This window comes from Mastacembelus armatus, chromosome 13 (assembly GCF_900324485.2).
Source record: "Mastacembelus armatus chromosome 13, fMasArm1.2, whole genome shotgun sequence".
NCBI lineage: Eukaryota > Metazoa > Chordata > Actinopteri > Synbranchiformes > Mastacembelidae > Mastacembelus > Mastacembelus armatus.
The window spans coordinates 1,329,907-1,355,480 of record NC_046645.1 but is presented as its reverse complement, the minus strand read 5'-3'; the positions used below and the strand labels follow the sequence as shown (position 1 = coordinate 1,355,480).

Genomic DNA, 25,574 nt, shown 5'->3' with positions numbered 1-25,574 from the left:
TATTCCAATATATTTGGCTGGGCAGTTTCTATCGGTTGGATGTGGTTTCATTATCATTCGTGTATTAATTCCTGTTCTCTGTAATTATATTTGAATATATTCACTTAAATGAATTCCCATTTTACCTGCATTGTGATGTTTTTTAAGTAGAAACATAACCAAACAGAGAGCACTATCAAATGTCTGACAAAGCTTTATTTTCAAAATGAATGTAATATTTTATATATTATAGCTGTGTTGCATTAGTTTACTTGAAAATCCAATGCAGACAATACTCAACTTATATGGGTGATTCTGTTTAACACACTATTCTTTCTAAATGCAACATTTAAAAACACACATATTCACTTTCTGACTGCATACGTATTAGCAATGCATCTGTAGTTACCTTGATAGGTTTTTCTTACATAGTTTGCATGGCAGAACCTGTTTGTTGTCAACCTCACCTGTGTAATGTGAAACCATTAGCAGAGCAGACACCACACCCATACACCAGACAGCCTGTCAGCTGACATTAAAACATCCCTGTCTAATGACTAATGTGGTGTGTTGCTTATATTTAACAGCTCAGCTTCTTCACTAGCTATCACCTGTGGTTTTTCCTGTGTCAATATAGTCAAAGAAGACTGTTAGAAAGCCATCTGTCCAATCAGCCCTCCGAGAACTGTCTGAACAGGGTTTCTGATTGGCTATCTTTGAAGGTTGGGACAAAGTGGATCTGCAGGATCTCAGAGAATCCCTCAGAGAGAGCAGGAGCCACAAAGTGTTTCCTATCCAGGGAGGAAGAGAGAGATTTGAAAGGTCAGAAAACACACACACACACCCACACATCTAGCACTATAAAAGCTACAACCTTATAGGTGTTATTACCACCAGAACTGAAAGTCAACATTGTCTGACTTTTTTATTAGACTAACACGTGTAACTTACTTGTAGCTGTGAAACACCATATCATTGACTTTGACGTGTTTGCTGTCTGATGGGGTCATTTCACGAAACTGTGTGGAACAATAAAGCATTGAAAAATGCATGTTATTGCCAGCCAGGATAAAACAAAACATTACGTGTTGAGCGACAGGGTGGAGAGGTGAGTCATACTCTGTTGTTGTGCTTGGCTTGTTCCAGAGAGGCGGAGAAACGGAAACAGCGACAGGGCACTCCTGCTGCTTTGGCCACATCCACATATCTAGGGAAGAAAAACAAACACAAACAGTACTACTTACTTCAGCATAGTAAAATAAATACACATGCACGTAGCAGCTATCAGTATATACTTGTACACAGCACAGCAGTATAATATCAGTACCCACATCATTAAACCCATCCATTTGAGTAGAATGTGTTTTTTTGGTACATTGCAGTAAAAACTGATATCTGTCAGACTAACACACGTTTTTTTGCTACAGTTGTTGGTGCTTGTAGATTATTATGTTTGTTCTTAGGCAATTAAGTGAAACATAGAGCTATAATCTGCAGTGCAGCTCATCGGCCCATTAAACAGCATCATAGTGAGCTACTGAATGTGAGTCATCCCTGCCAGGTGTTTAACCTAAAAATACCTTTGAGTGATGGTGTCATTCTTGGTGCACTGACACAATTAAAAAACACACTAATCCTCAATACAAGTGACTTAAATCAAGGCTCAGTGGATAAAATAACTAAAGCTCTCCACCTCGCATGTAAATACACTCACATGTCTGAGTCATTTTTCAGTTATTTATGACTCATGGGTTTTATAAGCCTGTTTGCATGAAGATGATCAAGGTGAGGTGGATCCTGAGAATATGATGGACACACTTTCCTACTGAATGAGAACGCGTGTCCAAACTTCTGACTGGTGCTGCATATGCACACTGAAACATGCACAGAAACACACAACATGCATCGACCCAGAGCATACTGAAACAGCTGCGCTTTACCTCTTGCGAGACTCGGGGTCTGGGTTGGTGTTGTCTACGGCGATGCTGTGGCCGTCCTCCAGAGCACGCTTACAGGCTGACACGCAGTTCTGCCACGAACCCAGTGTGTCCTGATACAGGAATATATATTAAAATATAATGAATTTAAGAAAGCATGCAATTTATTTTAAATGCATTTAAGGCAGTTAAAAGTTTATGTATGCACATGCAGAACTGCAGCACTGTTGATAGAACCCTGCTGATGTAAGATCCACTCACCCTGTTGACATAGACATAGCCGTGGGGAATGATGTGAGTGTGGAAGAAAGTGGATTTACCCGCTAAAGAGAAAGGGTAAATGCAACAACATCAGAATGGTGTTGGTGTGCAGCAGCACCAAAACAATCATATAGCATTTTCACTTACCTGCAGGAAAACCCACAGCAACAATGACTTCAGTCTTGCTGGAGGTGAGACGGGCGGATGGTGGGTCATACAGCCTGGCAGTGGAGTCAAGCTTTCTCTAGAAGTTGAGATAAACATAAAACATTAACAAAATTACTGACACAGACCAAACCCACAGATGTATTGTCAAACTTTACTCACAGGGTCAAAATCAGGCAGATTGTAGGTGGCACACTTCCAGCCGAGAAAATACTCCTCCGGGGTGTGAAACTGCAACCCGATGTTCAGAGCAAACTAGAGACCAGAGGGAAAACAGGAAGTAGGAAGTATAATCATCATATTTGATCACCTTTCATTAAAATATCATTAAGGAGTCAAATATACGACCTTTCAAATGAGACATAACATGATTCATACGGTAAAGCGAGAGATTAAAGGAGTGGCACACAGGTAAAAACAAACATTTGAGATCGTACCAGTCGATCACTGCATGAGAAATCCTTCTTCTTTCTTCCTGGAGCCCAGTTCTCTGGCCTACCTGCAGCGTCTGTGTACAGAGGTAAATTAAGCAGCTGAGCGTATGTGTATGCTTGTGTTTGCTCTAGTATCTTGCCCTTTATGGAGATCAAAAGTTCTTAAAGAACTGGTCATATTTGCCAAAGACGAGGTTACCTTTGGTGCATTTCTGCACTTTGAAGAGATCCAGATAATTTCTGGGTCAAGTTAGGTCTAGTATTAAGGATTTTCAGGATTTCAGACATTTAGGGACTGGGTTTAGGTTTGAGTTCATTTTTTCTAGTTTATGGAAAAAGGGCTGAACCTGTGTTATTATTGATCATCATATGTTTATATGTGCATCTGTGTGGTATTAGATCAGAGGACTGAGAACAGATACAGACAAAATCCCATTTACTCACCTCCTACATAAAAACTCTTTGTCTTATCAACAGTCACGCCATCATTAGCCTAAACAGAAACACACATCCTGTCTCAGCTATATTTACATGTTTGCAAACATGAAAATACAACAATGCAGTGAGGAATGACAAGAGGCCTAGAGGTGGTTCCTGTGACTGTAATTGCTCATGGCATTTCCCTCTGTGCAAACAGAAATAACATATTGTCTCAAAGAGGTGTGGTTCTTAAATAATATGGGCGTATGTCTGATGTCCATACAACTCTAGTAACAACTACCTGGTCACACAGGTGATTCCACATTCCCATAACAGGTTTCCTGTAGATACCAGGACCAGTTGCTACAAACACCTAAAACACAGGCAAAAAAAAAAAAAAAAAGACATACACACAACAAAGTGAGAAATAATATATAGAAGAGAAATGACAGCCAGTGTACAACACGACCTACCTGCACAGGTAGCTGCAGCACGGTGAGGATGTCCTCCACTTTAGACTTGAAGACTTCTGGCCTCAGTTTTCCTTTAGCAATCCCGAGCTGGTTAGTGAAGAACACCACCTGCACAAAGCCAGCAAGCACAGACTAGGAATTCCAGTGACACAAAAATATTTCACCGGCTTATTTACAAAGTATGAACAAGTGCTGTAATCTGCTTTTCCCCAGCCCACCTTGTATCCTTTCTTAAGCAAGCTGGCCAGCTTAGGCTGAATCTCAGGGTAGAGAATCCTGGTTATTAAACACAAGAACAACCACAACAGAACATTTAGAAATGAAAAGATTTAGAAATGAGATCAGAAAACTGAAATCAGAAAAATGTGAGACATTTTGGATTTACAAAAAAAAAAAGAAAAAAAAACTATTTAAAATAAAAGCTTCAGGAGTGCAGACATACTTCCAGTCGTCTGGTGAAGTGGGGAAGACTTTCCCCGACTTGGTGGTGATGATGCAACCATCGATGTCAAACCCAGCAATCTGGACAAGGACCAGGGACAGAGACATGTTCAGACATTTTCATGATCTGTTCAGCTCAGTATCCAAAACTACCGGTTTGGATTGTTCACGTCCTCTGACTGGAGTTGACTGCTGATTACTTGGACACTAACATTATTTCCTGTATAAAATATTTAAAAAACAGTATAAAAGGGCTTTAACATTTCCACAGTTAGTCAGAACTCAAACATTTGTATTTTTAATGTCTCGTTTTGTCCCACCAACAATCTAAAACCCACTCATCTTAAGATCTTCCCTATGACAAAGCCATGTTATTCTCTGAACAGAAAGAGAAATGAACAAATGAATACACAGATAAGAACAATCATTCCCACCTGGTCACTGCCTCTAACACCAGCAGCAGTATAAATCATCAGACTGCTTATCTGCTGCCAGCTGCTCTTTAAACTGGCCTTTGATGATAATGACGAAGGTGAAGGCTGGTTGCTGTTGCTGCTGTCGCTCAAACACTTCTCAGCCAGCTGCTGCAGCTGCTTGAGTTTTTCCTCTGCCAGTCTCTCCTCTTCACCCTCCTCTTCTCTCCTTTGACGCTTCAACTCAGGGTCCCCTCCCTCTGGGCTCCGCCGTCTTTTACATGACTAAACAAAAAAATCACGTTGTCTCTCATTTTGACTTCAACCAATAAATATGGTCCATGTTGTGACATTACAGGAATTAACAGAAAGAAAAAACAAACAAACATGAAGTGATAAACCAAATAGGTTTAAACTCAATGACCAAAACAGTGCAAAACATGTTACCTTCATGGGAGAGGTAGAAAAGAAATCCTTTATGCTGCGTTTAGGCGTCGGACTCGACTGTGCCTCTGGTTCCTTCCCGTTGCTCCGTCCTTTTGTTTTATCTGTGGCTTTCAGTCCTTTCTCTCCAGAGCTAGTGGCAGCTCCACCGGAGCTCAGAGAGTAGTGCAGTTTAAATGGATGGTCCTGGTTAACCAGGTAGAGGGTACCTCCACGGGTGAGTTTACCAGACTGACCCCGGCCCAGCTTCTCACCGTCCAGGAAACTGGGATTGGGGCCGAGCTGTGGAGGAAAACAGGACATGCATAGACATTGTACTGCGACAGTGAGTTTATGTGCTGTAAGATAATCAGGGTGGGTCTGGACAGTAAAAAGAAAACGTGGTGACACTGGACAAAGTTAATATAGTTTGATTTTAATGTGTCTGCAGCCTGAGATGAATTACTGACTGTGACTCTTGGCTGGACTGTTTACCTGAGTAACAACCACATCCTGGTCTGCATAGCAAGCCACCACCTTCACTGGAGCAAACAGAGAGAGATTATTACCATTAAAAACACACACTCACTCTCTCTCACATACACACGAGAAATTAACTGATCATCGGAAAATTAATCAGCAAAAAGTTTACTTTACTTTTATTAATAGTTTTTAAAACAATTTCACTCATCCCAGCTACTCAAATGAGAATATTTGCTAGTTTTCATGGAGTTTCTTGGACTATGGATTGGACAGGACAAGCAGATAAATGGGGCTTTTGTAAATCATCCACTTATAATATTAATATTGTGTGATTACAACAGTATTTCCTTGCGTCAACACGCAGAGGGTAACCATGAAGTCACCCATAGGGTGACCCCACTGGGTGCTCAGTTGAGATAAAACCGTTCGCCCTTTTAAAATGCACTAGACTCGTCCTCACCCTGGTGCCTGGAGCACTTCTTGTCGCTAACCCCGGTGTCCGGACCCCGGCCCAAAATCACAGCTCGTCCATCCTCCAGAGGAACCCGAGCTCCGGAGGTGCCAACAAGCGTGCACGACATCTGAGCGCGTAACCACAGCGAGGCTGTTTCAGTCTAATGGTGCGTTTGTCTGCGACTGGTTTCGTGGAATTACGGTACGAAACACAAACATAAAAATACTTATATTTAAATAACTGCGTATATTTTCACCGTGTAACGCTGCATGTTTGTCGACACTAATTCTGTGTATCTGACTGTTATGGGACTAAAACTAACCAAAGGAACGTTTGTTTGGGCAGCGTCCACCGCAAAACATGTTCGTCTAGAAACGTCCTCCGCTTGAATGTTCCGCTCATAGCAAATGCGTAGTAGTACTTCGTAGTAGTAGTAGTACTACAGTATTGTAGTACTACTACATGTGTAGGGCGCCTACCGACGAACAGTTTTCATTCAGCTGATGGGACTCCATCTTTGAGGGTCGCATCCAGGTGTTTTAAATCCAAATCCATAGGCTGTAGATTAGTAGCATTTAGCAGTTTTTCAACTTTTAGGCGTGAAGATTTTCTGAGTGTCGCACAGTGCGATTGGTAAAGTAGTTTTTATTCGTTTAGTTTTTGGCAGTAAATGATATTCCATGGTACATTTCAAATAGTTTCAGTTTTTGCAGTTTGAGAAGAAGCGAGTGTCACACATCTACCGTATTTTCTAGACTATAACTCGCACTTTTTTTTTGTTTTTCACTCCTCTTGCTTGCCCTGCGATTTATACACCGAAGCGACTTATATGTGTATATTTACTGTCGTTTTGTCTAGTTGTCACTAGCATTAGATGCCACTCTTGACTCAATTCAAGATAATATATACACGCGAAAAACTAAAAACACTTATGTTCACACTAAATGACAACTCTTAGTGTAACACAAGTGAAAATACCACTCAGGTAATAAAGTTTACAGCTGAAACAAAGTTTGGAGTGTCAGCATTCATTCAACCTGAGAGAGGAGGTGGAGACTTATAGTCCGGAAAATACGGTACCTATGTGACAAAATGTAAAAAGACTGGGCCTAATAAAATAAAACTAGTTATAATTAGTAGTTTTTTCTGATGTAACTATTATACAGTGATTCACGTTTGGAAACACTCCTCAGCTGGAAGTCAACATTTTGACTGATCATCTATTGTATTTTTCTATAGACCTGCTGTATTTGTCACATTTCTGTGTATCTTCTTCTTCTCCTCTGGGCTGCTCCCTTCAAGGGTCACCACAGCGAATCATCTGCCTCCATTTAACCCTATCGTCTGTATCCTCCTCACCCACACCAACTATCCTCATGTCGTCCTTCACTACATCCAAGAACCTCCTCTTTGGTCTTCCTCTCGGCCTCCTTCCTGGCAGCTCTAACCTCAGCATCCTTCTGTGTGTGTTATATTTTATTTCTTTTTGACTTGCATCTACATTCACACACCAATGTAACCCACTTTACACTTTTCAAACCAGAATACAACATAGATTCTCCAAGACCTCTGACAAAAGACAGTCAGCAGTGTCAATTATCCACAAATGTTGACTTCAACTGGACAAGCTGGTTTCTTATTCCATCTACTAGGGTGTAGCCTATATTTGTTTGATCTTGGTCATCAATAACAACCTGTCGCTGCCTCCTCTCCCTGTCAGTTTCTTTAAGTACTCAGTCCTGTTCTTGTTCTCATCTGTATGCTCTCCTCTGCTCTGTCGGATAGACATCCTGTAGGACTGTTTGTCTGGAAAACCTTTGTACTGCAGACGAATAATACCAGCTGCAAGAAAACTACACTTTCAGGTAAAAAAAAAAAAAAAAAACACTTAATGCTTTTATATAGTTTTTGGTTGTTTAAAATCAGGTGAAAAGTATTTGATTAACTTTTGCCTCTGAGTCCTTTATAGACGAACTTTTTGCAGTTTTAACTTATTATCAAGGTTTTAACGAACCATCTGTAGTATCTATATGGTTACTTTAATCTGTTGTTCTGTTCCCATTGGAAACCTGTATGACATGATAGAAATCTAGGTGCAACTGTTTAACCTGCAGTGCAACTAACGCAAATTACATCTGACTCATATCTTCCTTCCTATTTGCCCTCCACTTTTTTTTTTTTACCAACTTTCAGAGCATCAGTCAGTCTCACCATGACCAACCAGCCCATGCAACACCACCATGAAGGGGACTACATGTGCCTGATGAAAGGCTTGAAAGAGCTGGACTTCAATGGCCCCTCTATCCCCAGTGCCCTGGTGCTGACTGGAGACCATGCCTTCCCTTTGGCAATGAACAGCAGAGGCCAGGTCCTGATGGCTGCCTCGCTGTACGTCCGTGGAAGAATTGTGGTCTTCAGTCATGAGAGCTTCCTGACCACCCTTCCTGATCTGGTAGAGAACGCTCTGACCTGGCTGAGAGGAGATGGATCTAACAATCTGTCTGTGGGGGTCCATAAAAATGTAAAGGCAGTTGCTGATAATCTCAGTAAATCCAGTTTCCAAGTAGAAGTTGTGGATTCCTTCAGTCAGAATCAGGGGTTTGGTGTGTATGTGACCGATGCCTACAGTGTGGGTGAAGACCCAAAAGACCTGGTGGCGTTTCTGAAAGCTGGAGGAGGAGTGCTGCTAGCAGGCCAGGCATGGAGCTGGGCTGCAGATCACCCTAAGGAGAACACCCTGCTTCAGTTTCAAGGAAATAAGGTTTGTGGTGTGGCAGGGATCTACATCTCTGAGCGTAAGGGTGAGGTGGAGTGCCTCCCTGTCTACCCTGAGATCCCAGCATCCTGGATGACCATATCGTGAGTGTGTATTATACTTCACTTTTATTGCACATTTAGAAAGGTTCCACTTCACTGAAGCTGTTAAATTATTTTTAGAGTTAGATTTTAGAAAATATGTTTTGTAATAAATTACATTAATATTTCATTATATCAAAATACATGCATATTACAAACATAACAGTTTGTAGTTTGTTTAATTGTTTTAGAAAAAATTTTGTTTAAGAATAAAAGAAAACATTAATAAGGATAAGTGACTGCATCTCTCATTCCTGACATCTCTCTGTCCTTCTCCTTCTCCTTTTCCCCCTTTCAAATTCAGAGTCGGTAAGGATTTTGAGGATGACTTGGAGTTCTTGCTTGAGGATGTTTCAGAATTTGACCTCCAAGGTGGACAAATAGCTTCTGAGATTCTGGTCCATGGACCACTGGCCTTTCCAATCGGGACCACAGGCGATGGAAAGGTATTCCTGGCAGGAGCCTACTATGGACAGGGACGAGTTATTGTGGTTTCACATGAGACATTTCTGGGACGAGAGGTAGAGTCTGCATTAAAGATTGTTCTATGAATTTCTGCCTACATTAGTAAAACTGAGCACACTAATGGTGTTGTGTGATCAAAAACACCTAAAGTACCTAAAACCTCTGCCCATTACTGTATATTCTGATCTGCCAGATAGTTTTGTATGATTTAACAACAAATGCCTTTCTTGCAATATCACAGTCGATGGCTCAGTTCTGGAACAATGCCATTCATTGGTTGGATGAAGGTCGGCAGGGGGTCGTTGGTGTTGTCCCTGATCATGCCCTTAACATTATGAGAAGGTCGGGGTTACAGTGTGAGAAGACGAACTTCAAAGACGACCTCAGTGTGTTTGTTTGCACAGCGTACAGCAGTGATTATATGAAGGAAATCCAACACTTTGTGGCAGAGGGAGGAGGACTGCTGATTGGTGGACATGCCTGGTACTGGACTCAGACACACTCTGGGCAAAACCCATTAACAGATTTCGCAGGTATGGCAATATACCACCTGGTGTGTGTGAATATAAATTGTGATAATGTACAAGGCAAGGACACATAAACAAAACCAATAGAGTTGCATCACACCAACCAATGTGGAATTCAAATCCCACATTGTTAGATAATAAATTAGATTTCAGTATTTCACTTTGATTTTAGTATAGTCCTCCATGGCTTCAGGTTGTTGATTTTCTTTTTGTTCTCAGCAATTAGAATAATGTTGTTCATCAAGAGCTGATATGTGATTTGAAGTGTGCCATTCATTTTTTGAGCAGTATTTAGGTGGAAGGTGATTTGTTGTCATGTACTGTTCATATTGAATACAACAGGCTCTCACAACAGAGCAATTAACCATTTAGGGGCAATTAACTCAATTATGGGCATTGGTTTTCTCAGAGACCACCCATATCAGTCCAATCCAGACATAGGTTCAATGGTGGTGAAGTAAATTTGATTAAATTAGTTTTGTTGAATTGTATTTCAGGTAACCAGATCCTGAACAAAATGGGTTTGAGCCTTTTGGGGTCAACAATTAATGGGGGTGTATTCAAGGCCCCTGTACCCAGCCAGGCCATCAAAGACAGCTACCATTTCCGCCACCTCCTAAACCGCTTTGCTGGTCATGTATCTGATGGCGAAGACCTTACGCAGCAGGAGGAGGAATTCCTTAAAAAGCTGGGCAAGGACTGCTCTACCTTCTTGAAAATGAAGCCTCAAGACTGCACTGCCTATAACCAGGTTGTGTCCACCCTCACTGGCATCTTACAGAAGTCAGGCATGCCACAGGTGAGGGGACAAAATAATGTGAACACTTGATGACTCATTTTAATAGAACCACACAAATGTTCTTTGGCTGATTCTTATCAGAGTATTTTACTGTGGAGAAACTTTTTAAAAAAGGCTTAATACTTACATTCCAGGTGAGTGACAGCTGCCCTGTGAAGGCTCCCAGAGACCATCTACTCCTCAATGTGGGGACACTGGTATATAAAGTTTGCCCAGATCCTGATGCTCTCCTGCCCTACCTCATCAAGGAGAACCCTTTGTTGCCAGTTGTCTATAATCAAAGGCTCAGAATTAATGCCAACACAGCAGGTACAAACTTGTTCTTATGGTCAAATATGTGAACTTTTTGAGTATCTGCAGTTTTGTTGAGTATCTACATATGTCTGGTAGATTTTATACAACTACATTGTAACATTTACTGCTGTTGTTATGTGTATGTCAGATGGGGAGGAGTGGATCAGCACTGGTCTCTATCTCTCTCCTGGTATGAAGACCTTCCTCTCCATGCCACCAGAGATTATCAACAATGGATGGAAGGTAGTTTTTGCTTCTGTTATTGTTGTGTCCCCAGTGGCAGCCCCAGGCTCCTGAGAGTTCCTGTAGTGGGATAGTGACACTTAAGTCCCAAGTCTTTCCCCTTCCAAGAGAAGCCAGCCCCACCCTGGGTTGTGTCCAGAGTTTGCCCCCCTTTAATGGCACCTGTGCTGACAGCCCTGTTTTGCAAATGATCTAAAAATCCAAATACAAGCCTACTGGCATATCCCTCTCTCTGTCACACTGACACATATTTCATGTCTTCCTCAGATTCAGATTGGCTGTCAAACAGACCATCTGAACCATGAAGAATTGAAGAGAGCACCATGTGTTCATGAACGATTCCCCATAACCACAGAGATGATGCAGGTGTGGAACCTCTGGGGTGGACTCATCTACCTGGTGGCCCCACCCAAAACACAAGTGAATGGGGCAAAGGTCGTTGTGCAGATGGCTGTGCCAGCACCATATTATAAATCTGGTAAGTGTGTGATGGTTGGAACTCTGGTAGGTTTTTGTTGGTGTATCTGTGTCCACAAGGACTTAATGAGGGTGTCTGATATTTTTTTTCCACTGAGGTCTGGGATACATATGAATGTTCTGGGCTTTGGGGTAACAAACAGTATGAATGTTGTGTTCAGTCACAGAGGTTCATAAAAAATTATTTTTTTTTTATCATTTTGACATGGTTTTGTTAAGTTGCAATGATACTTCATGGATGCTCATTGATGGACTGAGAACTTACTATACATCCTCAAGCAGTGTAGCTCACTGTCTGTGACTGTAAAGACGTGTTCTTAGAAATGTAGTTCTTGGCAGGACAAGTTTGTACCTGGAGAATTTTACACAATAGTCATGTAATTATTCAGTGCTGAGTTTTGAACCCACACATCCATTTATTCTCTTCAGGTGAAACAACTCCAGCTCAATGGGCCTTGCTGCGCACAGCTCCCTCACCCTGGGCAGAGCTGGAGTTTGATAACATCATCATCACTGTACCATCGGACAATGTTCGGAGTCTGGAGCGACCTGATGAGTTGGCGGCGCTCTGGGATGCCATCATGAGGGCCGTTGCTGATCTGGCCGTCATACCACACAAATTTCCTCGCAAAGAACGCTTTGTAACTGATGTGCAGATTTCTGCAGGTAAGGGTGTCTGACTATGATGACATAAATGCTTGTTTTTTATTTATTATCATATTTAGCATTCAGCAAATCTGCTTATGCACAGTCAGTCAGCAAATAAGGGCACCACTCAGTGCTGCTTTTAAAAGCTATATACAATCTATTGAAATAAAATGACTGAAAATCGCAGGACCATCAGATGATATGTTGTACAGAACACAGTCCATCATGTTAATGTTTTACAGTTTAAAAAATTGCTCTACTTACATTTGTACAGTGAGGGGGCCTCTTAATCACTTAAGCTATTATGAGTTATAGGTTCTGTGCTTTGCTTTGATTGCATGGACTTGCGACAGTATGAAAGTTTTTTCTCTGTCCTACAAAGTCATCACTGTAAAACTTAGGATAAACAATTTTCTGCATTTTTTTTTCCTGCTCAGGTTGGATGCATGCAGGTTATCCAGTCATGGCACACAAACCTTCATCATCTGAGCTGGTCAGCACCACACATGCCAGGACCGCAGGTCTGTGGGGCCCCATCCATGAACTTGGACACAACCAACAGAGAAGCTGCTGGGAGTTCCCACCAAACACCACAGAGGGTACATGCAACCTGTGGTCAGTGTATGTGCATGAAGAGGTGCTGGGGATCAACAGGGAGCAGGTGGAGTAATTCAGTTTTGTTTTTGTGATCAGTGGCTAGAAAAAGTCTTATGGTACATTGTGACCTACTTTTATATCAACATATATCATGAAAGGCAACAACTCATTTCTATCCTTTGCTGAAAGTAATATTTATTATTCACTGATATTTCATCTTGTTCAATGCAGGCTAATACAGCTATAACTTTATCTGAACGAAACAAACGAGCAAAAGAGTACGTTCAAGGGGGCAGGAATCTCAGCAGCTGGGAATGTTGGGTGGCTCTTGAGACATATTTGCAGGTGAGAGAGAATAGCGACATTCAACCTGGTGAATCCTTATTGCGCAGCAGACAACAAAATTGTTTGTTTCACATTTCCCTGAAACCTTTGTTTTCTTTCTTGTAGCTCCAGGAGAAGTTTGGCTGGGATGCCTTCAAGAAAGTGTTTGCTGCCTACCACAAGATGACCAAGTTTCCCGGCGACAACAAAGGAAAAATGAACCTGTATGCTGAGACTTTCTCCCAGACTGTGGGGATGAACCTGTGTGGATTCTTTAAGTCCTGGGGCTGGCCTATCGAAGCAGCCACTGAAGAGAAACTCTCCAACCTGCCTCCCTGGAGCGACCACCCCATGGTCCAGTATGGCTGAAGATCAGACTGCTGCTGCTTTAAAGTTCAGAAAGTTAGATTTCTGACACACTAGTAACCATACAGATTATAATTTCATTAGTTCTACTTCAAAAGAAATAATTTACCACCAAATTTAAAAATATACAGTATATAAATATGTTGCATGAAATGTGTTTTGAATGACCAAGATAAAAACCATACGCTTTATACTGTACAATCTTTTGGTGTTTTGATCTCTTCAGAGTAGTTTCTCTACTTCATGCACCCTGCCAGAATTTCCTACTCTGCTTCAGCTCTCTTTTACTGACACTGTCACTTTACACTCAGAACATGCATGTGCAACAAAAAAGCCAGAGGTCCATAATCAGACACAATATTTTTCAGATGCATTACATGCAGTTGTTTTTTTAACAGCACAGTTTTAAACCATTCAACTTTATTTTAGGGGCATATTAAGTCTAATATTGCCCTTCTTTTGTTTTTTGTTCCAATTAATACTCATTTTGTTTTATCTTCATTTAAATTGAGAAAATGTTTGCTTAACCGTTTGTCATTAATACAGTCCAATAAATTATTTAGTGAGTCATTTCATTATGGGTTTAAAGGTTTAAAGGTAAGTAGATTTGCAGAATGTCCGCATAGCTAGTAGCTGACCTGAGTGGTAATAGATAGAATGAAAAACGAGTAGGACCAAGAATAGAACCTTGTGGGACTCCACAGGAGAGATTTGCAATACCAGTCATTACAGAAAAACTTTTATTGGACAGGTAAGACTCATACGACTTAAGTGCATTGCAATGGATACCACAACAGTGATTCAGCCGTGACAGGAGGACAGTATTCTCCACCCGGTCAGTAGATCACTTGGCAACAACTGATATTGCAATATCATTGTGCACCTTTAGCAATGCAGACTCAGTGCTGTGGAGAGACCTAAACCCAGATTGAAATTTCTCAAAAACAAGAATTTTCTTCTAGAAAGGACTGTAATTCTATAAAAAGGTTCTTTCTAGAACCCTGTGGGAATGCAGACACTCTGTGACTAGTATTGCAGTATAGTGTAATCCTATATGTTTAGACACGTGACAGGGTCACCGCTCTTCACTGTCTTTACCATGAGGGAAGGTAAAGGGAATAACAACTCCATATATGGTAATGGTCCGAATTCCTTTTGTGGGAAAGTACTGGTATGTAGGGCGGTGGCCACCAGCTATATCTATCCTATAGATTTCGCCTAGAGCTCAGATCTCTCCGTGTGCCACATGAGGGTTGATCTCCAGAGCGCTCTGTATAGTTTTATTAAAACCTGTAATCAGCTGAACCACCCCAGCCGCCTCTGTGTACTTCCTCATCAACGGACCTGTGTAAAACATGTGAGAATTCAACAAACCTTAGATAAAAAAGGGAAAGTGAGAAACGGATCTAAAATTAGATAAAGTGAGGTTTCTTAAGAAGGGGTCTATAGTAATATTTCCCTTGTCTATCACTACAAAAATACCAATAATCAGACCTTACCATGTTTGTGTCTCCCTTGCTGCTTGATTGGAAACTTACTGGAAGTATCTTCACCCATGTGTTCCTCCTTGTGACAAAGGCTTGTCAGAGCAAGGCACCGGGGAGTGTGTAAACAGGCATAGGTGTGTACAAGCAAATAAAACCGAAGAATATAATTTTGGTTATAGATGACAAGGCAGTATGTGGATACAGGCTCAGTTTATTCTGTGCACACAGTGACTCCTGTGTGTGGAAGAACCCTGGCTGTATTAAAATAGCTGTGTTCCTGTAGAAAATAATCTTATTTATCTCACTAAATTTAATTGTACCGCGCTCCACGTGCATATAGACGTCCTAGTCAGTCCTCTTAATCTGATTGGACTTTCGATTATTTTTCGCCCGCCTTATGTTGACTCTAATTGGACCAACTGTCGAGATATACTCGTCAATCATCTATGTTCTTTGCATCCATTGGTTAAAGGAATAACCACACCTCTTCTCCGTTCCGCCTACCTTTTCAGTGATTGGTTCCCGGTCAAGCCAGTCAAATTTGAACTTCCGGGTGTTGAGGTTGTACAAACAGTCCAACCGGACAGTGTTGGAAGGAAACCTCGGACATCACAGCTTTAGGACAAGTAAGTAGCTGGATTTGTTATTTATTATGTTTAATTCAATAAAACAAATGTGATCTAGAAGAAGCAACTCGGGGAATAAGTGTTTGAATGCACATTAGCTAGCTTGTAATATTCAGCCAGCAGCTGCAGGAGCTAACGTTAGCTCAGCTATTCTGAACTTTATTATCTTAAATTCTTCGTCTTGTATTTATTTTACTTTTTTTATTGCTCTTGTGCACGTTTCAGTAGACGGCACGTGTTTATTGAGCAGTAAAATGTCCATCCGTTGCGACTAATCCCACCCAAGGTTGAATCCCGCTGCAGGGGAAGGGCCTTTGGCACATTTGTTTTTGTTTTTAAGTATTTACAGTGATCTGCCACCTACAGAGATGATCATCATTGTGTTGGTTCATCAGTGTGCTGGATGTTTCTAGTACTTTGTGTAATTTCCCTTTAATGTCAGTCATTTATACTAATTTAGTGCTTTTTGACTGCCTCTTCTCACTCCATCTCTTTGCAGGAAGAGATGCTGTCAGAAGTCGTGCAGGTGCTGCGTGGGGCTGGTAAAGTGGGGTCTGCCCTGATTACCACCCAGGGAGACCAGCTCAGACTGATGGCATGCACCTCAACCCTGGGAGCAGGAATCAAAGTTGCTCAGGATATGGTGGAAGGGCTGGCCGGTGCCTTTATGGGCAGCAGTAGTGGGGTAAGAATAATTAATAACTGATAATAAAAGTAACTGTTTAGTGCTGCCTGGAGTGTATGTCCATGGATTAATCATGTGGATAAATGACACTCTTGTGTCTGTAGCAGCAGTCGGTAAATGAGGACGTGTTTCCGGATGCGGAGGGTTTTGAGAATATGGAGCCTGATGAAGCCGCTAACTGGTCTGTGGGATCTGAGTTCCCCCCTGATACCATGCAGCAAAGCCAGACACAAGCTGGAACTGCAGAGATGCCAACAGGTATTATCACGTGTCAGCTGTAGAGGAAGTGATGTAAACTGAGGCACTTTAAGAATTTTGCTAAATATGAATCTGTATTCATTTCAATGAGTGTCGCTTTTATTTTTCTTTCTTGTGGGTGTCACACAGGCCAATAAGATTAAACTTCAGAAGAGTCATATTATGCTTCTCACATGTTCAGGTGGTATATTTATTAATGAGGAACCTTTACTCTCTCTATTGTAGGACTACATCCGCCCCCAGAGCCAGCAGCAGGAGGGGCAGGCTGGCCTGGACAGACTGCTCGCTTCCTCCACACTGCTTCTGGTCCCTACCAGTACTATTACCAGACGAGGTCTGTCCATGACACCATGGTGGCCAGACTCACACCAGAGGACATCAAGAAGGCCAGGGAGACTAAGCAGGTCCAGGTCAAGCCTGTTAGACAGAAGGTTGGTTGGAGGACTCATTTTATAACTTTGTAGTATATATCTATAATGTTGTAATACTTCTAATGTACACTAGGTCTAATTATTTGTTTTATTTTTTAAGTTTATTTTCATTATTCATATTTTAATGGTGCACATGTGCCCTTCAATTTTCAACAAACAGTAAGCATAAGGTAATATAAAGTATGTACTTTATGTATTCATAGTTTTAGTAGCGCACATTATTTTATATTTGATAATATGATAATAAATATATTTATTTTTCAAGTTAAAAGTGAATCAAAACAGATTAAGAAATTACTAATAAAATCTACTCATTGTTCCTGTTGTCTTGCTTCAGCTGAGCGACCGTGCCAGGGAGAGGAAAGTGCCTACCACAAGAATCAGCAGACTGGTAAATTTTGGAGGTAAGAGCAAGATACTTTTATTTTAATTTGTATGTAGATAGAAGTGCATAGCATATTTAGCAGGAGAAATAAGAGCTTGTATAATAAAATCATGAAGCATAGATGGTAACTGTTTATAACATGTTCAAGTGTTGTCACTGCTTCATCTATTGATGTGAACAATATGAAGGAATACAAATTCTAAATATGTACACTCTGCACTTTATTAGGTACACCCAGCTAAAGCTAATGCGTCTAATACAGTCCTACTGTAAATTCACTGAGTGAAGGTTCTAATAGTTTGTTGAGAGAGTTTAGATTTTAATGCTTTTGATGTGTGTTGCATTGTGCAGATGTGCTTCTTTTATTTTGTCCACCTGATTTAAATAAATGAGGGCAGGCTATAAAGAAGATAATAACCCTGCAAAATGTTGTCTTTGTAATACTTTAAAGTATTGCTTTAGTTCATTTCTAATCAGAACTTAGGAATGGCTTTCTGTTCTGTTCACTATCTGATATTTCTGGAACATTCTCATTAGTAGCTGCTGCTGTCCAAGGGTCTTAATTACTTACAGTTGAATATCAGTTGTTCTGAATTAAAGTACAAATTTCTCAAATGCCAGAAGGATAAAAAAGAAACTAAATGTTTAGCAAAAGATATCAGACTTAAAATTTTAATGTCATTCAGCGTGGAGCAGTATCTGTGTCAAATCACCACAGCCCTAAATTCACTCGTCTCTCTGTCTCTTCGCTCCAGGGCTGGCAGTCGGACTGGGCATCGGCGCCATCGCAGAAGTTGCAAAACAGTCTCTAGTAGGGAAACAAAAAGGAGGTAGAAATATTCTGTTTTCACTTGCCTTCCTCTGTGCTCCCATTCTGTGAAATAGCTTTTGGCCAGAGCACGCTGGGCAGATCCAGCAGACATATGGACAGCTGGTCAGCCCTGGAGACATTTTTAATGTGTCACAACATGCCATGCACTGAGCAGGTTTTAAATCAAAGCTGTTAACAAGAATACAGGGGCTGTATGTGTTAAATGAACACTGCTTATTGATGTAACTCTGCCCCAGTTTTTGAAAAAGCTTAGTAATTTAGATGCAGTCGTTTGGATGGTAATTGCTAAGACAAATGATGTCATCATGTTTATGATGTTTTAGTACTAATATATTATATCTAATTATTCTCCTCATGTCTCTGTCTGTGCTGCCCTTATCATAGAAACAAGTGCCTTGCTGGACTCTCCTCTCCTGTCAGAGGCCAATGCAGAGAGAATAGTCAGCACACTGTGTAAGGTCCGTGGGGCTGCGCTTAAAATAGGCCAGATGCTCAGCATTCAAGGTATGCACTGTATCAACAGCATCAGTCCAAAGTGCTGTTCACATGTCCTCTCACTCAGAGGTACTGTACACAGATAAAATATTTCTCTGTTGGCTTCTTTACCTTTTTTTTCAGACAACTCCTTCATCAACCCACAGCTGCAGAAGATCTTTGAGAGGGTCCGACAAAGTGCAGACTTCATGCCCACATGGCAGACGAATGTAAGCATGAACTGACCCTCCTGTCCCTGACATTTATAAATAGTTTTAAAAAACCTCAGAGGCAAATTCTGCAGTATGTGTTTCTGACTAAATGAGATGGTTTGATCACATCTTTTCACAAGTATCTGTGAGACTACAGTTGACATCTTTAGATTGGACATGTCTTGAAGGCTTGCTGTCAAGTAAGACATTTTTTTTTTAAAATCTGGATTTCACTGTGTAGAAAGTTCTAGAAGAGGACCTGGGACCAGGCTGGCGAGACAAGCTATTATTCTTTGAAGACAAACCGTTTGCTGCAGCTTCCATTGGCCAGGTGCACCATGCAGTGTTAAAAGACGGTAGAGATATAGCCATGAAGATTCAGGTAGGTAGATTCATACACACTCTGTTTCTCTTCTTTTCTCTTTCTGCACTGATTTGACTGCCTGTCATTCCCATGTCCATCCCAGTATCCTGGAGTGGCAGAGAGCATCCGCAGTGACGTCAACAACCTGATGTCTCTGCTGAAAATGAGTGTGGTTTTACCAGAAGGTAAAAACTCTTGACACATACTGGGAAAACTAAAAGTATTAGACAAATTCTACTATGAATCAAGGTTAAATAGTTCATTAATTACATAAAACCAAATCTAGCTTAGATGATACATTTTAAATTTCTCAGGAGAAGTGGACCTGGATGTTTTTACCATTTAGAAGGTTTATGATGTATAAGTAACAACAGGTTACTAGAAATAGTTTTCCCATTAATTTGTTTCTTTCCTTTTCATTCTAGCATTTTTACTATGACAGTTTAGACCATGAGGTGGTGCTGCAGTTGCAGGTCAAAAGCTTGACAATGAGGATGCATCATTAACACGGATTTCACTTGTTTTGCCCAGTCATGCTCACTGTTTTTGGTATTTGGTTCTAAATAAAGTGCTCTTCACACACAGGTTGCAGAAATATGAATGTCCATGTTAAAGATGAATACAAATCACAAGCATAGATTTACTTTACACCGTAGGTTTCATGTCCTTTAACCTTAAACCAGAACCTCATACATCCCATGAATTATGTTTACACAGTGTTCATTTGTAGAAACTGCAGTCTAAGTTGACAGTTTTTCACTGTTTATGTTTCCACAGGTCTGTTTGCAGACAGCAGCCTGGAGGTTCTTCAGAGGGAGCTGGCATGGGAGTGCGACTATAGAAGGGAAGCAGAATGTGCCAAGAAGTTCAGGTAGGTTTATGTGGGGTATTGAACCATAAAACCTCCTGCACTGAAGTAAATTTAACTGTACAGAGTGGACACCCCACCAGCTCAGCTTTTACGTTTCAGTATGGTTACTCTGTAATTAGGTAGAGGTTTTTCTGAATAGTTTCCACTTCTACACCGTACTGTAATTTTACTCTTTTCTGAGACATGCTATCTCAAATATTGGTTTTTATTCATGGTTTCCTCAGATTAATATTCCGGTCTATTACTTTAATGTTTTTATTAGTGTTTATGGTGGTTCCTGGTTGAAGATTTGTACACAGAGAAGCCTACTACTTCCTGTCCTTCTATTATATATGTTAAAATGAAGTATAGTTACTGTCATTATAATTAAAAATGTTAGCCCTGCTGTGTATTATAATTATTATGAGGAAAAAGAGGCGTACCATTTCTAGGGGTTAGGTCACGATATTTACAGTTTCTCTAGTCTGCAGATACAGAAATCATTTGTCATGAATTGGGTGTTTTCATTGTCTTTTTCTGACCTTTTGTGTTTGGTCCCAGGTCCATCCTGGAGGGAGATGAGTTTTTCCAAGTGCCTGAAGTGATTGATGAACTGTCAGGGCACAGGGTGCTGGCAATGGAGCTGGTACAGGGAGTCCCATTGGACGGCTGCGTGGATCTGCCGCAGGAGACAAGGAACCAGGTATAGTTCAAAAGGCACATGAAGTTTCCTCAGTGTGACTAAAATGTCGGTGGTTAACAGAAGACAGTTATGGAATTTGGTGGATTCTGTGACCTTCTTAGGTATTGCTAAAGATTTTACAAATGATTAACCTTTTGGGAATACATAACATTATCATAGAATTATAGAACATCAGGAAACCAGGGAGACATAACTACTTTTAGGTCACTGATGTGCTTCAATCTATCAGTTTGGTGAAGTGAAGGAAAGAGCTGTGGTGAAAACTGAGCACATTAAACTACCAGGCTGAAAGATTTAAAACCCTGTGAGAAGAGAACAGACCGGACAGTGAGGGTCTTGTTATTGTCTCAGTTTCATAAAGATGAAAATGTACATTACGGAGGGTTTTTACATCAGAGCCCAAGCATGAAAATATCACATTAATGATAACATGACTGTAGAAAACATCTCTTCTCCTTTGCAGATTTGTTTCAACATCCTCCAGTTGTGTCTCAGGGAGCTGTTTGAGTTCAGGTTTATGCAGACGGATCCAAACTGGGCCAACTTCTTCTACAACTCAGAGACCAACAAAGTGAGAGGAATAACCGTAAAGTAGTTTTCTGAGACAGAAGAGAATGGCATGTTGTGTAAGTATTTATATAGTACCAAACAAAATCATCAACAGATTCTCTTTTCTTCAGGTTGTTCTGTTAGACTTTGGAGCGTGCAGAAGCTACCCAGAGTCATTCACAGATGACTACATACAGGTATGATGAACCTAGAATTATAAGACACCCACCAGTGAACCTCACAGCATCATTTATTCAACATGATTTCTGTGAATAATTAAATCTTAGACTAAATTTTGCAACAGCTGAGGGAAAACAATCATGCACAATCAAATGCAGTGCACCCCCGTTCCCTTTCACTTCAATCTGCTGAGTTATTTAAATCAGAGCTCTTTAGTAAATGTGATTACCATATGCATGTCATCATTATGTGTGTGTGTGTGTGTGTGTGTGTGTGTGTGTGTTGCATGCTCAGGTGGTGCACGCAGCATCCGTGGGTGATCGAGCTACTGTTCTTTCTAAATCGAAGGACCTGAAGTTCCTGACAGGCTTTGAGGCCAAGGTAAGGTATTTTGGTCTCTGCTGCTGTGCTCATCTATATTTGAAATGGTTTATCCTCCTCTGGCTCTTACGTCTTCTCAGGTTATTTGTCTTTCACACTAGCTCTGTCTCACCGCTTCTCTGCACACATTTATATCTTTACTGAAAAGGTCATATTTCTCACTCTGTTTGCTGTACAGAAACTGGGTGGACACTGGTGAGTGTGAGTGAGGGAACGACTGATTAACCTCCGACTGTGGTTGTCAAACTAACTGTGAAACTTCTGGATTTCATTTCAAATAAATTTCATTAGCATTGTAAATGAAAGTATCTTTTGAGCATGTACCCTGAGAAACACCTGCTCTTTATTCTCTCATATTTTCCTTATGTAAAATCTTTATCTTAACCAATGAAATGTGAGCATTTATTGAGGAAAATACCCAGAAAAAAGTTTGGAATCTAGAAAAATACATGCACGTACCATGGTAATGTATACAGTGTGACTACTTAACATTTGAAGTAAACACCTCCTCAGGCTGCTTCAGAGAGTACACACTTAAAAATGCAGCTTAGTCTGTTTGAGTTGTGTAAGTGTACACTATACTGCACAGCTTTATAGCTATTGGTTTCTGTCTTGTCTGTCTCTGACATTAGAAAACTGAATTCAGTTGAATATTGCACACAAACATATGTCTCTCCATGCTCCCCACTAGGCCTTCGAGGAAGCCCACGTGGAGGCAGTGATGATCCTCGGGGAAGCCTTTGTGTCCACAGAACCCTTTGACTTCGGCACCCAGAGCACCACCCAGCGCATCCATAGCCTCATCCCCGTCATGCTACACCACCGTCTCACCCCTCCGCCCGAAGAGACGTACTCCCTCCACCGCAAGATGGCTGGCTCCTTCCTCATCTGTTCCAAACTGAAGGCACGAATCCCCTGCAGGGACATGTTCTTGGATGTGTACAATGCCTACAACGAGAGGAGGCAGGCCAAGCAGGCGGCGCAGGCCAACGCTCAGACCCTGAGGGGCTAGGTCACTGCCCAAATATGCTTTGGACTTATCTAAGTAAAGGAACAGGTAGGATGGAGTCAATCCACAGGTGGAAACACAGGATCAGACTTGCCAATGACTCTACGTGTCAAAATGTAACTGACTCTTATTAGTGTGCTTGAGTTTCCGTGTCCGTCTCCTCAGTGGTACAGTCCACTGACGTCAGTGTAAGGGTGTGACTCGTCAGCTGAGCTCCCACATGTGAAAATAAACATCTGTAATTACAATGAACATCATGGTGATAATTCTGTCATAAATGTGTTAGAGACCATATGACTTTATTACTTATTATTCTATGTGTTAATTGAAGTGAAATTAATTCATCTTTGGTGTGTGTGTGTGTTTGGTCATATTGGACCAATGGTTTAATCTCTTCATCACATCAAACACAAAATGCAAAGCTCCAGTTTCTCAGTAGGTAATGTGTGTGTTTGCTTTGTGTTCAATTCATTCTTTGACCTCGAGGTTACACCGTATTTCTAACAGAGCGAAATATCTTCTGTCCAAAGGATTGATAATAAGCCGTGCATTGCCAAGCCGATGCTGCCAAACGCTCTCTAGTGTTGGAAGGTCTGTGTGTACTGCCTGATGAGTTGGCAGAAACGCTTCCTTATTAATGTGATGACAGGCTGAATGGCCTGAATGGGCCTGTTACCAGAAGAATGAGAGAACACAGGCTAATGGAGCCCCACTGACTAATGGACTTGCATCATAAGGTACTGTATATTTAATATCAAAGTACATCATTTGAAGTGTCAGTCCTTTGCATGCTTTAACCCTCCTTTATGACGGAGGTGTGTGCTGTGCATTGTTTCTTATTAAATAAAACATGAGGAAGATGTAGATCATCTCAAACTGAGCTTTAATGGCAGGTGTCAAGAAAAGGCTCTGAGCCAAGGTTTGTTTTTTTTCTTTTGCATATTGATGTTTCCATTTCAGTTTTAAAACTCTGGGAAATATCAGTGACTGAAGGCCGGTCCTACACCGCTCATGTATCGATCATTGAGCATCACAGTGAAATAGTTTGGGCTCGATTAATGTAGGTCTTGGTGTGATGGTGGCATCGATTTGGTCCTATATTAATTCCAAGGCAGCTCTGTCTTATTTTGCCTTCAATCAGGTTGTTGCTGCACCACAGGCCTGCTCACAAAATGTTACTGTTCACAGCGCTGACATCTTAAAAACATGATGGAGATACCCACTGCCACCTTTTACTGTATCTCCATTAGTCCTTGCTGTTAGCTTCCCTTCGCTGAGCTCTGTTACATCCTGTGGAGTACAGCTGCTGAACTTTTCCTACAGTGAGGTCTGCTCCAATGCACTACATCAAAATCAGTTTGCTTTTCTGTGTTGTGGGAACAGGCCACAGTTAATGAGTTGCAGCACATGTTGTGAAAAGAAGCACATTCTTCTCTTGTAGTTTCACGCAATGGAAAGTTGGAGCGTTTCTCTGCACTGAAGAAGCAGCTGGTTTCAGTTTATTGGAGAGAAGACTCGGCTCCTTGTGGCCTTATTGTCAAACTTTTCATTAGGGCTCACGCTGCACTCGTGTCAGGTGACCAGGTCGTGTATGAAGCCTACAACACAGTGCACGCCAAGGGCCACGCTCTGAGCAAACGTCTTAGTGTTTACATTCTGTTTACATTCTGTTTGAACAGAGAAAACCGGATATTCAACATATGTCAAGTAGGTTTTTATCATTATGGTGTCGCCGACTTAAAAATAATGTGATATTGTTCCATTCAAAATCTCATGGGGACCAGCAGGCCACCTCTCTACCCTGTATACAGAATATGATACAGGCTGAAACGGCTGCATCTGTTGAATTTTACTGCTTTCTCTCTGGTTATAGTAACTTCTTTAATTTGTGTTTTCCTACTTTAACTCTTCCTACATCATTAAAATATGAATCATCATGGTCATAGCTACCACAGCTACTGGTTTTCTTGGAATTTGGGGTTTCCAGCAAGAGTTAATATTCTATAATTAAAAAAAAAAAAACACCTTCAGGATATTTCACGTGCTGATTCCTGTAGTTTTCAGATTGAATATATTTCTAACAAAAAACTTGTACTTAGGTTGAGTATCTTGATTATATTCTACTTTATCCTTATACCCTAACTACTGTTCTGAGGGGGATCTGACAGCTGTAGTTCAAGTATTTTTTTATACAAAAGCAAAGTACTACGCATGCCGACTGAGTACAATATTTAAAACTAACTTCACTTTGCAACAAAAAAGGTATTTAAAACTAAATGCATTAGTAATAGTAACACAAAATAACAAATACAGTTTCCATGTGGGCATTTTACTTTTGTTACTTTAAAAACATTTTGCTGGTGATATTTTTACTTCAGGACTTTAGTGGAGTATTTGTTTTGTATTATGCAGTACTGCGACTTTTACTGTGTAAATGCTGACAGTATGTAGAGGTAGAGACTTTCAAATATTAAAATGCAAAAAAGAAAATATAATTGAACGATTGACCGAATAGATAAAATATATCACATTCAAATAAAACAAATACAGCCTTTCTTTTTAATCTCTTGTAGGATGAAGGGACACAGACTCAGTGTTTTAGTATTTCTAAAATCCTGGCCAGGGTCCTGCTGTGGGTCTTTATTTTTTTAGCCATCACATTTATAAAC

The 25,574-nt window shown here is 40.8% G+C and overlaps 3 protein-coding genes across 7 annotated transcripts; 2 read left to right on the top strand and 1 right to left on the bottom strand.

The window, feature by feature from the left end:
• Nucleotides 1-177: 177 nt before the first annotated feature.
• pnkp (polynucleotide kinase 3'-phosphatase) lies at nt 178-6,272 on the bottom strand. Its single transcript, XM_026316312.2, has 17 exons — nt 5,890-6,272; nt 5,442-5,488; nt 4,971-5,249; nt 4,545-4,808; nt 4,112-4,191; nt 3,888-3,945; nt 3,670-3,777; nt 3,498-3,569; nt 3,221-3,269; nt 2,780-2,850; nt 2,505-2,597; nt 2,325-2,421; nt 2,178-2,239; nt 1,920-2,029; nt 1,099-1,186; nt 931-998; nt 178-770 (listed from the first exon to the last, which is right to left on the bottom strand). Exons 1-17 carry the CDS (start codon nt 6,008-6,010, stop codon nt 650-652), a joined length of 1,788 nt encoding a protein of 595 aa, XP_026172097.1. The 5' UTR covers nt 6,011-6,272; the 3' UTR covers nt 178-649.
• Nucleotides 664-13,670, top strand: LOC113135895 (TRPM8 channel-associated factor homolog). 4 transcript variants are annotated; one of them, XM_026316234.1, is made up of 13 exons: nt 664-801; nt 7,669-7,748; nt 8,077-8,742; nt 9,044-9,260; nt 9,446-9,737; nt 10,229-10,530; nt 10,665-10,839; nt 10,973-11,067; nt 11,335-11,545; nt 11,974-12,210; nt 12,630-12,853; nt 13,021-13,134; nt 13,240-13,670. In XM_026316234.1, the coding sequence occupies exons 3-13, from the start codon at nt 8,096-8,098 to the stop codon at nt 13,480-13,482; spliced, it is 2,757 nt and encodes a 918-aa protein (XP_026172019.1). In that variant the 5' UTR covers nt 664-801; nt 7,669-7,748; nt 8,077-8,095; the 3' UTR covers nt 13,483-13,670. The 4 variants fall into 4 exon arrangements, with proteins under 4 accessions (XP_026172019.1, XP_026172045.1, XP_026172027.1 ...); XM_026316260.1 differs by lacking the exon at nt 664-801 and adding an exon at nt 6,063-6,084; XM_026316242.1 differs by lacking the exon at nt 664-801 and adding an exon at nt 6,373-6,516.
• A 1,826-nt stretch (nt 13,671-15,496) lies between these two features.
• Nucleotides 15,497-23,767, top strand: coq8b (coenzyme Q8B). 2 transcript variants are annotated; one of them, XM_026299177.1, is made up of 16 exons: nt 15,497-15,592; nt 16,092-16,277; nt 16,385-16,535; nt 16,761-16,966; nt 17,304-17,370; nt 18,107-18,181; nt 18,568-18,687; nt 18,802-18,887; nt 19,111-19,251; nt 19,337-19,418; nt 20,011-20,104; nt 20,645-20,786; nt 21,250-21,357; nt 21,467-21,532; nt 21,810-21,896; nt 22,588-23,767. In XM_026299177.1, exons 2-16 carry the CDS (start codon nt 16,098-16,100, stop codon nt 22,906-22,908), a joined length of 1,926 nt encoding a protein of 641 aa, XP_026154962.1. In that variant the 5' UTR covers nt 15,497-15,592; nt 16,092-16,097; the 3' UTR covers nt 22,909-23,767. The 2 variants fall into 2 exon arrangements, with proteins under 2 accessions (XP_026154962.1, XP_026154961.1); XM_026299176.1 differs by having other exon boundaries at nt 16,382-16,535.
• Nucleotides 23,768-25,574: the final 1,807 nt, after the last annotated feature.